We start from the raw sequence: 13,330 nt of genomic DNA, 5'->3' as shown, positions 1-13,330 counted from the left end.
TTTTTTAATTTTTTTTTAACTTTGAATTCAAAAATCAAATTACCAGTACATATTGAATGCATTGAATGGACTCGTTTAGGGTATAAATTTATTTAAAAAACTATATTGTAAGAACTAAGAAGTCAATAAAATGAGCTACAAAATTAAATAAAATAGTACAGTAGTTTGAACAACAGAAGCGCTGAACTCGTAGGTTTGGTTTTCGTGGCAACTACATAATGAGTCAACCGCAGCCCCATATTGTATTAATGTATGCCACTTGTCCTATTGCTCTGCTCTTTATAAATAGAGATACCAGCATTATTTGTTATCACCACACTCAATCATTTACAAGTAACAATATAGCAAGCATTTCACTAATCAAAACAAACACAATCATTATGGGGATCTTTTCCTTCTTCGCATACTCTCTCTTTTATCTTTCTATATTTTTCATTTTCAGGCTTTTGTTCCAATCAAGAAAATTCAAAAATCTCCCACCAGGTCCACCTTCTCTTCCTATAATTGGCAACCTCCATCATCTCAAACGTCCCCTCCACCGCACTTTCAAAGGACTTTCTAAAACATATGGTGATATCATTTCACTTTGGTTTGGATCACGTCTTGTGGTTGTTGTTTCTTCTCTATCTGAATTTCAACAATGTTTTACAAAAAACGATGTTGTCCTAGCTAATAGGCCACGGTTCCTCTCTGGAAAATACATCTTCTACAACTATACGACTTTAGGATCCACATCCTACAGTGAACATTGGCGCAACCTTCGTCGTATCACTTCGCTCGATGTTCTTTCAAACCACCGTATCAACAACTTCTCTGGAGTCCGAAGGGATGAGACTCAACGACTAATCACAAAGTTGGCTGAAGATTCATCCACTTCCTTTGCTGAAGTAGAACTTAGTTTCAGATTCTATGATATGACCTTCAACAACATCATGCGAATGATCTCTGGAAAGAGATACTACGGAGAAGATTGTGACATGAGTGATCTTCAAGAAGCCAGTCAATTCAGGGATATGGTTACTGAACTGTTGCAATTGTCTGGTGCAAATAACAAAACTGATTTCATGCCTTTGCTTAAATTTTTTGATTTTGAAAACTTGGAGAAAAGGGTTAAGAATATTGCTGACAAAACGGACGCATTCTTGAGAGGACTCCTTCAAGAACAACGCAACAAGAAGGAACGTACAAACACCATGATTGACCATCTTCTAAATTTGCAAGAATCACAACCTGAGTACTACACTGATCAGATCATCAAAGGCCTTGCTTTGGTACATACATGATAATTACTTTGAATCATAATTTCACTATCTATATAAATATATTACTCTTCTAAGTCATTATTTACTGATCAAGTTAAGTTAAAATTGTAGGCTATGCTCCTTGCTGGAACCGACTCATCTGCTGTAACTTTAGAGTGGTCAATGTCTAATTTGTTGAACCATCCAGAGGTATTGAAGAAGGTAAGAGATGAATTGGATACTCATGTAGGACAAGATCGTTTGGTAGATGAATCAGACCTTCCAAAACTTACTTACCTAAAAAATGTCATCTATGAAACGCTTCGGTTGTGTACTCCTGCTCCATTGTTATTACCACACTCAACTTCAGATGATTGCATTATTGGAGGATATAAAGTACCAAGAGACACCATAGTATTGATCAATGCATGGGCCATTCACAGGGATCCTAAGTCATGGAGTGAGGCCACAACCTTCAAGCCGGAGAGGTTTGACAAAAAAGGGGAGATTGAAAAGGTGATTGCATTTGGGATGGGAAGAAGAGTGTGTCCTGGAGAAGCTTTGGCTCTTCGTACAATTAGCATGACTTTGGCATTATTGATTCAATGCTTTGATTGGAAACGTACAAGTGATGACATGATTGATATGGCAGAACGAGATGGATTCGTCTTGACAAAATTGGTTCCATTAAAAGCCATGTGTAAAACTCGTCCGGTCGTAAACAAAATTTTCAAGTAGCTAATTTGTGCCGCAACTGATTGTTTATCGATATTTTTGTATATGTTATGTATTCCCCTAATAATTTAATCATTTATTAATTATGGAAGGAAAGTATACTGCGTGCTCAAATAAGTGTAGTATTTGTAGTGAGTGTGCACAAGAAATCCTTGTATAACTTTGTGCAACTGGATTTTCTTAAATAAAAAGTTACTGTTTATTAATTACTTGTAATTTGTTTCCTCGCACTATTGCATATTGGACGAATAAAATATAACAATTAATTTGGTAAGTGACAAGAAGCTATTTTAGGTAGCTAACAAAAACTCAAAATACTAAATAACTCTGAAGGTATGTTGATCACATTCAGGTTGCTCAAAATTGATTAGATTTATCATTTATATATAATGTTTACCATTTGATTGTTGTAAAAGTCACTTTGTCAAATAGGGAACTTCTGAAAGAAAAAGAAAAATGTATATAGCTTACGTAGTGCCGCAAACCCTTAATGAAGGTACATGGACATATTTAAAGAAATTTGTGACCTAAAGTACAATTTACAATAAACTTAATATTATATAAACAAAATTAATTTTATATTAATCATTTTATCAAAGTTTCACAATCAAATTTTAATTAAATCTATTCAAATGCAATATTTTCTTTATTACATTCAAGTAAATTATTCGTACATATATACTCTCGTTTATTTGCAAGTAAATTATTCCTACATATATACTCTCGTTTATTTGTAAACATATTATGTGTGTTAGTTGTAGATACATATAAAAAAAGTGTGTTACATAGATAGATATTATTTTAATATAAAATGCATGTTATTTAAAATATGGGGACCAAAATTGCAATTAAACCTATAGTAAATTATAAATAGATACTAAATCACGCGTTTGTGCGATAGAATTTAGTATATTAGTGAGTATAAAATAACAATAATATGTAACTTAAAAGTAATATAATTTTTATTTACAATAGAATCCAGTCAAGCGTTTAAGTATCTAAAGGTAAATATATATTTTTTTTTAATAATTATATATAAGTTAGGTTTGTTTTAGTACAAAGGTGAAAATAAAATATTATTGACTAATTCAATTCATGCAAAGTGTTCTTTCTAATAATATATTTGTTAAATAGTTATGTATTTCTTTAATGTTAAAGTTTTACATTTAACTATAAAAGTATCTTTACTTTATATACTTTATATTAGTTTTGAAACATTAGATTTATAAATTATGTACTTTTTTTACGTTTTCAATTTTATATTATAAATTATGTACTTTTTTTACGTTTTCAATTTTATATGTTCATCGTATTTTATAAGATTTAACAACTTCAGAAATGCAATTTTTGTCTTTAATATTTTATAATGTAGAATTGGTTTATTCAAACTTTTTTATTTTATTTTTTTTATTGTTAAAGTTTTACATTTAGCTATAACATGTTCTTCATTTTATATAATTTATATTAGTTTTGAAAATATTTGATTTAAAAATTTATATACCTTTTCACACTTTCAATTTTAATTTAGTCCTTTTTCAAGATTTACTTTCATAATTTGAAAGGTTTTATATTTGTTTTGACGAAAGAGACTATTTAAGATAATATATATCTTTTTATTGATTTTGATAGATATTTTGGTGAATAAATTTAAATAACCTTTTTTTTTCAATTTAAGGACTAAATAAAGCATAAATTTAAAGCATTATTTTATTTAATATTGTATGCCTTGAGGTTTATTATAACATCCATTCGTCAGTGATAGTTTATTAAAAACAGTGTTTATAATATTCTAAATATTGAAACAATTTTTCACGTATTCAAATATAAGTGATATATATGGAAGAAAAAAAACACTACCAAGTAAAATACAAATTTCTTAAGGTTCAAAAACCTTAAATAATAATAATAATATTTTTTGCATAATAAAAATGTTAGTTGCACAAAATTGTCAAAGTCAAATAAAAATTTAATAGATAATTTAACCAAATTCTATAGTTATGATGTTTTGGATGGAGAACAGTTTGAATTACTTTAACTATTGTTTTATCTAAATAAATAGAATGTAAGATGAAATTTTCAAATAATTATTTGACACGGTCAAGAAACTTCAAAATTAGGTTGAAAAAAATTATAGACAAGAAAAGTTTGTGGATATTTAAGACGTATAAAGTTTCGAGTGAATAGTGAAATTATTAGAATTTATTCATTTTTAAATATTTAATATTATTTATTTTTTGTTGTTTTGATTACGATTTGTGTTTTTTTAATTATAAAAAGAAAAAATTCACCACCTATGCAATAATAGTTATATATGTGTGAACTCAGAGTGTGTCACATAAATATTGTTAATTTGATTGTATTTCATAATATTGTTATCATTGCTTGAACTGAGAACGTGCAAAAGAGTAATTGAAAAACAGAAGATAGATTTTGATGTGTGTGTATAGTCGAACTTGCATTATGATGCTTTGAAGATATTGAGTGGATTGTATTTTTTTTGTATGTTATTGAAATGAAAGTTTTGATGAGTAATTATAGTTTTTTAAGTGTATTGATGAATCATTAAGTGATAAACTAAACCTGAAAATTGTACTTGGATGAACAAGTGAAAATGTTTGCATTATATATTAGAGAAGCAAAACATAATAGAAGTAGAAGATGAAAACAATAGTATGCTTTGGAATGTGTCACATCAAAAAAAAAATTGTGAGTTAACAAATATTAGAGGATGTTGCAGAGGTGAAAATGAGTTGTCTAGAATTTGAGATTCTATTTTAATAGATAATAGATTAGTGTATTATAATTATCTACATAAAAAAATTTGGAGATATTGAAGATAACAATGTATATTAATGAAATTTATATTTCTCTTTTAACTAATTGATATGTGAAAGACGATTTTTAACTAATTGATCAATTACCAATATTTAGGTTTAATTGTAATTTTGATCCCTCTATTTTTATCAATTCATGAAATTTGTCGCTCTATTTTAAAAGTCACCAGTTTTGTTCTCTCTCAGATTTTTAAACTAAAAAAATTGCGATTCGACGTATTTTTAATAATGTGAGATACAATTCCATGATATAGAATCATCTAGATGCATTAATTATTCATGTCATAAATTAAATTACAAATATGAAAAATTTCTGAAATTAAAATTTAAGTTTTGAAGGTGTTTTATTTTGATTTTATGATTGTTAATCATTTTACATCATGTATCATATGACACGTTATTTAAAACATATCATATCGCAATTTTTTAGTTAAAAAATTATAGGGAGGGATCAAAATTGTCGACTTTTAAAATAAGAGACCAATTTAATGAATCAATAAAAATAAAGAGATTAAAACTCTAATTAAACCTAATATTTATCATGTGTATGTTTTATACATCAAATTATAATTAGTTTGTTATAATTTTAAAACATGAAACATTCAATAGACACATTAATAATGAAAAATATATTTATCATTTAACAAAATATTTAGTGAAAGATCATCTTAAACTAATTGACCAATAAAAATATTTGTTTGGTGTAGTTTTAGAGTAAATTATTTCAATTATATTATATTTCATTCATGTAAGACTACCCTTTAACTAACATATCAATGAAAAATATTTTTCATATGTTAGTTTATAGAGAAAAAGAAATGTGCACTCCCAATATAAATAAATTTTACACACAATAAATAAAAATCATTAATTTTATTATATCATCGTATATTGTAACTACTACAATAAAATAACTATATAACCAACCGCTCGTGTTAGCTGTCACTAAGACTTGGAAGATCAATTCTTTTTTATTTGAAATAATAAGATCAATTTATTGTTGAAAGTTTTGATTGAGAGTCTTTTTGTAAACTTATTTGTTCTGTCTTTTTTATTATAATCTTCTTTAAAATAGAATTGTATACAATATTATTATTGTAGAATTGTTGCAATAACCTTTTTTAGAAGAAAAAAAAATTTAAAAATCTATTATATTTGTTGAGTCACAAACTTCAACTCAAATAGATTCCTAATTTGACTATCTCTTTATTTTAATTATGAAAATTAAGAAAGATGATGGTAGTTCTAAATTTATAAATAAGATTTACTGCATTCAAATTTCTGACAGTCATCTACATTTGCATTATCATTCAAGGTGTTTTTGATCTTTTCATCACCTAAGCCATCTATATTTATTCTTCCTCCTACTCAAATTGTTACTAAATGCAAGAAATAAAGTTGATTACAACAGAAAATCGTGATACTTAAATTTATTGATAGTATTATTTTACAAGAATAGAGAATTCTTTGATACCTATGAGAAAATAAAAAATAAATAAATAAAAAACAGTAACATCGAGAATTCTTTGGTACACATTAGAAAATGGTGCTAATTACTTAAAAATAAGTAAATATGAAGAAAAAACTTAAAAATTAGTGGTTAGATATTATACCCATTAAAACTCAATGACTGCGAGCGAGTGTCCACCGTTAAAAATTTGGAGAAAAGAAAAAAATATCTAAATAAATTTATATTTATAGACAAAAATAATATAATTTTAGTAATTTAGCCAATCCTTTATTATTGATTTCAATATTTCATTCAATTAAAACTTTTTCTACCGGTTTGTACCAACAACAAAAAAACACTTTTTCTACCGGTAAACAAAGCAACAGTCTCATAAAAAAACAAAGCAACAGGACCATTCACTTTTTTTCATGGGAAGTCAGAATTTGTCTACCAATATTATCTTCATTTGAAACATCAAAGTTAGTTGGGATTATCTTTATTTCTTTTATTTCTCGAAATACATGGAAAATATAATTACTCTAATTGTTAATATATAATATCAATAAATAATTAGTTTATATCATATGTTCTAAAAATATAAAAATACATACAAATATATATACATATAGGGGTGGACATCAGGCGGTTTTGGACGGTTTCGAGCTAAAAGTGTAAAACTGACCCAATCTATAGGTGAGATTTATTGGTCCAATTTCGTCTATTTTTTAAATCAGGTACGTCGGGTTCAGTTGTGTGTGGTGAGTAAAAACGAGTTGGATTTTATTGGGTTTTTTTAAATCATGTTTTGTTTTTCTTTGAATTTTACAGAGAGAACATCAACCAATAATGATGAAGCTATACAGGATGCACTGCCTCGTTCACAAGAAATAGCAAACTATGTTGAGAAATTCCGATAGAGTTTGGCCATTCTCTAGAATGTTGCACCACTAGTAATGTACAAGATTCTGGTGCTAAAATATTTGTCACCGCCTCAAGTATCTCAAAAGAGGAAATGCATTAAGGCAATAGGTTGAAAGCTGCAATCCAGGTTCTTAAGGTAGTGACCAAATTTAGTCCCGAAGTTTCCATCGAAGAAGTTTCTTGCTTGAGCACCTAGTGATGGTGACGACAACGATAGTTACGACATCGATGGCGACCGTGAGTGTAAACAAGACGAGACTCAAAGAGAACCGTTTAAGACTGAGACTGAGTCTTTGAGTTTGAGAGAGACGAAAGAGAGAGAGAGAGAGAGAGAGTGAGGCAGATGACCATGTGATGAATCAATGTGTTGAAATTTGAACTCAAGTCACTCTTAATTGAGTTGGGCTGTTGGGGTTGTGTGTTATTAGACTTTTTTTAAAAAAATTGCATTGTGGTTTTGTGTTTGTGAAATGTGAATGTATTTTTATATTAGTATTGAAAGTGAAAGTCAATAGTACTGCTGCTATGTGTATTTTAATTTTGCATATTAATATATAATATAAAAATAATAATATAATTCAGTTTGGTTCGGGTACCGACAAATCTAAATTACTCATCTGAACCCGATCATGCAAATTTATGTAGACCTTTATTTTTCATCCACTCAATCCATCAATATCCGAAAAAATTTGTCTATAATTTTTTTTTTATTAGATCGGTCGGCTTTGAACGGGTCCGGTTATTATGTCCACTCCTATATACAGAAAACTGTAGTCATAGAAGAAATTGAACGGGTGGAAAATGGAATCACTGGGTACTGTTCGATGTTATTGAAGGTTTGGTGAGCATGCTCCACAGCTACTACTGAAGTTGTCGGGTGTGCATGCTATGATTGAGATTGTTCCTATAGTCTTCATTTTAAAAGTCTTCATTTTAAAAGTCTTCATTGTAGAATAGAATTTATATTTACTTAATGCACAGTTGAATTCAACATTCACTCATGAAAAGGTTTTTGTAGTGTTGAGAATTAGCGTAGAGTTAGAAAAATAAATTAAATACTAAATTATTTTAAATTGATTCACTAGAAAAAAAAGATGAATTTAATTAAAATTGAATTAATGAAAACAAATTGATTATTAGTGTAGGACACACTTTATTTAATTAAACTAACAAATTTTAACTAATTTATAATTAATATTATTCGAGTTTAATTATTATATATTATCAATATAAAAAGTTGTACATGTCATAATTATTTATAAATACGACTTTAAAAATAATTATAATAAAAATTAAATTTCTTTAATAATTTAATAGTAGTAATTCTTTGACCATGTAAAATCTTTCTACAATGACAATGTATATCAATTAAATACATATTATCTAACTTCTTAACTACCTTTAATAAACTCCAGGTGTATCTATAAATCTCAAATTATATTTATCATATAGGTAACACCCTAATTTACTATACTTGGATAATCATTTTATTTCAATATCTTATTGATATTTTAAAAAATAAGCTAGAATAACATGCTAGAACGATGATTTATATGTTGGGTCTTTGGAGGACTAATGATGTGTTATGTTGGATTTAAAGTGTCTCATATCCGGTTTCAACATTTGATCGGATTAATTTTTAGACCTTAACCCTCTCTTAACTGATCAAACTCTATGAGTTACAGATTTAATAAAGACGAGATCAAATTGGTCTTAAGACGAAATGTCAAATAGTCATCTTTAAATATTTTATATATATAAAAAAAAAAAATTGAACATAAAGTTACTCATAGTGAGTCACCTATAACCATCTATTGTTTTACTAAGTTGGTGATCTAATTAATAATTTTTTTTGAGATGGTAAATTAATAATAAAAAAAAACATCATTTGTCCTTAAAGTAATTTGGAACATGATCATTTTTTTACCTTATCTATGTCTTGTCCTTATTTTAGTATCATTTTTTGAGATCAAATCAAATCCAATCTAATACTTACGAATCAAGATGAATTTGCGGAACGGACTAAGATTTATGTACCCCTAAGTATTAGTATGGTTATGATATTAGAGATATAATGTGGTACCCTTAAGAATATTTTTATGATTAGAAAGAACATTTTGTGATTTTTTACCGAAACTAGAAATATAAGTAACCTTAAGCCCAAACTTAGACCCATGACTTACTATCATCTTGTGTTAGCCTTTCCTCAAACTCCCCTTACCACACATTCTTGTTGAATAAATGAAAAAAAAAAAAAAAAAACTTACTACACATTACCTCTTTTCATTTATCACACTAGAGAGTTATTGTTTATTTAAATTGGATATCGTTTAATATTTTAATAAAACCGTCAAACTCAACATATAAGGTATTTATCTTAGACTTTTTAAAATATTATTTTTTATTTGTTTATTGTTCAATTCATAACCAAGTAGTATATTAGTGGAAGAAAATAACGATTTAATTGTAATATATTGATTGATGATGATTGAAAGTTAATGTATTGAAGGTATCAATGGGTTTGGACCCCTCTCTTTTATATATATATATAACACCTATTGCAAACAAACAAAAAACGCACACAGAATGGTTTGGGCCCCTCCCTCTTATATCAACTTTATGTATGAAGTTAAGTTTTCCATATTTATGCTTGAATGATGAATGGAGGTTGAGCATATGAATTATATGTATATCATAGAATCTATCATTAGGTCATGGATTCTCTTTCAAAAGAATGTAGAATTTGCCAATAGATTATGAAATATCATTCTTGATAAAAAATTGTTTTTCATTGTATCTCTATTATGACCTCATTCATTAGATTATAATCATTCTCAATCAGCTAAAAGATGTTATTGGTTTGATTTATTTCGCGAACTAACATAGGTGTTGATAAGTTATTTAATTTTGGTCATAGTTTAAAAATGGAATGTAAAGCCTTTGGTGGTGTTCCTTCTTTTATTTATGTGTTCTTTGTGTCGTTAACATTTTCTTAGCGGTGCCTAGTTTGGGCTTTTGGCCCCTTTGATCGCCCAAAACAAAATATACTTCCACATTTTATCACTTTTACCAAAATACGATTATTGACTTTTCATTTTTTTTTCACTGACCTTCCCATTCCATGATATACTCTAAACTATATTCCTTTCGTGTCAAAATAATTAAATTATTTGTCCATTTCACACATATATTAAGAAAAATGTGTAAATGAAAAAGAGAATATCACTTTAAATAAATTATCTTTGTTAAGTTTTGATATATTTTTAATGTCATGAATATATAGTGAGAGATAATGCATTAAAAATTACGTAATTAATATTAATTAACTGGTATAATTAAAAAAATAAATTGAAAATTTAAATAATTATTTATTTTAGAACAATTTTTTTTGTTGTTGCAAATAGATCAATTACTTTAGAACATATGAAGTATATGTTATATAGACTTTTTTTACGGTAAATATGTAATATCCAATGTGCAATTTTTAAATAAGCACAATAAATATGTGATCTATAAACTTATGATATATGAACAACATTTTAAAACAAATATTCACACAGAATAAATTTTCAATAAATTAGGGTATATTGACAAGGTGTATGATTACAAGACTCACTTAATCACTTTAGATCCAAACAACCTACTATGAATGTGACGATCCATATGGACAATAACAAAAGGAAATTTTACAAAAGTTATACTTCTACCAAAAAAATTTAAACTTTTTTTAAAAGAAAAAAATTAAAATTTTCAGTGTACATTTATATTTCAAAAAACTTAAAATGAAAATTGAAATTTTTTTAGTTTTTCAAAATATAAAAGTTTAAATTTTTAAAAATACTATTTTTTGAAGTTTTAAAAAAAACTCAAGTTAAATTTGATAGAGTATAAAAAAAAATTATAAAGAAATATATAATTTAAGAAAAATTATAAGTTAAGAGGTACCGAACAAAATTTTCTAACAAAAATGAAAAAATGGCTTGCTAGAATTTGGGCCTGGGCTTTATTCAGACAGAATTGGGATAGGAAAGTTGCTATTAGTACACTCCATTTCTTTAAATGTCTTTTGTTTCCTTCACAAATTCATCAACATTGAACAACACATAACTCCACCCTCATTGAAGTCACCTTGATGGACATTAAATTTACCTTCGTTAATGAATCTTTCTTCAAGAGCATGCACATATTCTGGAAGGTGCATTGTTTCTCATGGCATTTATTTATCCTCTTCCATAACGGAAAAGTTTAGAAGACGTCTTACATAATTCTTCTTATGTCTTTATTCAATTTTTTTGAACGTCGGTAACTTCTGTACCCTATAAATTTTTTATTGATCTATTATTTTTCTTTACCTTGGTCTCATTCATTGCGATCCACTTACCTCCTAGACCCTTTTGTTTTCCACTTTTTCTTCTTCTACAAAATATTTTCTTTACAAATCTTATAATTAATCTACATCACAAACAATTGACATCAACCAATGCTTTAAAAAAAAACTATCCACATTCATTAAAAATTCAACCAATCAAATTCCTCATTTGATATTAACTCTATGTCACTCACATGCATAGCTGTCAATTTCACAATCTATTAATTATTGACCTTAATCCACATTTTGGAGAGATAAAAAATTTCATAGTTATTAAAGCCCAAAGAAAACCCCTAAAATTTTGTGAACTAAGTGGGGGTCTATTGATCTACTTTTTCAAATTTATCTTTCAACTTTTTTTCAAAAAAAAAAATTCGACAAAATTTTTTTTCTCAAAATTTTCTGATAGAAAATGATTTACAATTTTTTTTTATTTTTTTCAAGAAAAATAATTATTTGATTTTTCTCACAATTTTTTGAGAAAAAAATTATTTAAAACTTTTTTTCCGAGAATAAAAGCTTTAAATTATTTTTTTTTTGAAAAAATAAATTTTAAAATTTTTTTTAATAAAAAATTTAGATTTACAAAACATAGGATCCATGAACCCTTCACAAAAAATAATTAAATAGCGGATCGAAACTTTAAAAAATTATTTCAATAAGAGTTTACTATTAAGGGCTTAGGAAAAGATATTTTAAGAGAGACTTTAAACTTTTAGACTTTATTAATGGTTCTATAGTCACATGTACCAAAAATTATTTCAATAAGAGTTTACTATTAAGGGCTTAGGAAAAGATATTTTAAGAGAGACTTTAAACTTTTAGACTTTATTAATGGTTCTATAGTCACATGTACCAAAAATTATTTCAATAAGAGTTTACTATTAAGGGCTTAGGAAAAGATATTTTAAGAGAGACTTTAAACTTTTAGACTTTATTAATGGTTCTATAATCACATGTACCAATACATTGTAACTTTTAACTGATGATTTTGTTTACTCCTTTGAATATATGTACTCAAACATTGTCTTTCCTTCACTCTATATATATATTCTTTAAAAGAAAATATAAATAAATACGAGAGTTACGATCAATTTAGCTAAGAATTTAGTCCTCTCTCAACTTTATCTCACTCTTTATAAGAACTTGTTACACGAGAACAATAATTCTAACCAAGGAGAAATTTATTAATAACATCGTGATATTAAAGTACAACTAGTTAAGAGTTTTGTGTTGAACTTCAATATCCCTAAAATATATCTCACTTGAATTCTCTCTTCTTGAATTATTTTTAAAAAATTTGATTTAGAGCTTACGTTATTATGATTATTACAATCAAAATCTCTTAAGAATTACACATAAGTTATTGAAAAAATTGAGAAAACTTTGGATTTCAATTTTGTTGATTTGAAATTAAGATTATTGACATAAACATTTACAAACGTAAAATATGGATCTAACACTAAAATAAAGATAAAACACTATCTTGTAACAAAAAATATATAAATGATTAATCTGTTATTTTCGTGTATCGCGTGATGTATTTTGTCTATTTAATACCACCAAATATTGATACTTTTTTTATTACATAAAAAAATAAAGCATTTTAAACAATGCTCACTCTAAAAAAATATAGATTTAATTGTACTTTTGATCCTCAATTTTTATAAATGCATAGATTTAATCTCCATATTTTAAAATAAATATTCACAAATTTCCTGTATCCGAATTGTTTCTCTTTGAAGTGTAACAAACACTAATTTGATTATACTAATGCATA

The 13,330-nt window shown here is 26.8% G+C and overlaps 1 protein-coding gene across 1 annotated transcript; it reads left to right on the top strand.

Annotated features, from left to right (window-relative positions):
* The first annotated feature begins 325 nt into the window (after positions 1-325).
* Positions 326-2,182, top strand: LOC101502156 (isoflavone 2'-hydroxylase-like). Its single transcript, NM_001309714.1, is given in 2 exon segments — positions 326-1,271; positions 1,374-2,182. Coding segments are annotated over 2 exon segments (1,497 nt in total). The 5' UTR covers positions 326-380; the 3' UTR covers positions 1,980-2,182.
* Positions 2,183-13,330: the final 11,148 nt, after the last annotated feature.

Source organism: Cicer arietinum, chromosome 6 (genome assembly GCF_000331145.2).
Source record: "Cicer arietinum cultivar CDC Frontier isolate Library 1 chromosome 6, Cicar.CDCFrontier_v2.0, whole genome shotgun sequence".
In the NCBI taxonomy this organism is placed as follows: Eukaryota; Viridiplantae; Streptophyta; class Magnoliopsida; order Fabales; family Fabaceae; genus Cicer; species Cicer arietinum.
This window is presented reverse-complemented; position numbering and strand designations above follow the sequence as displayed.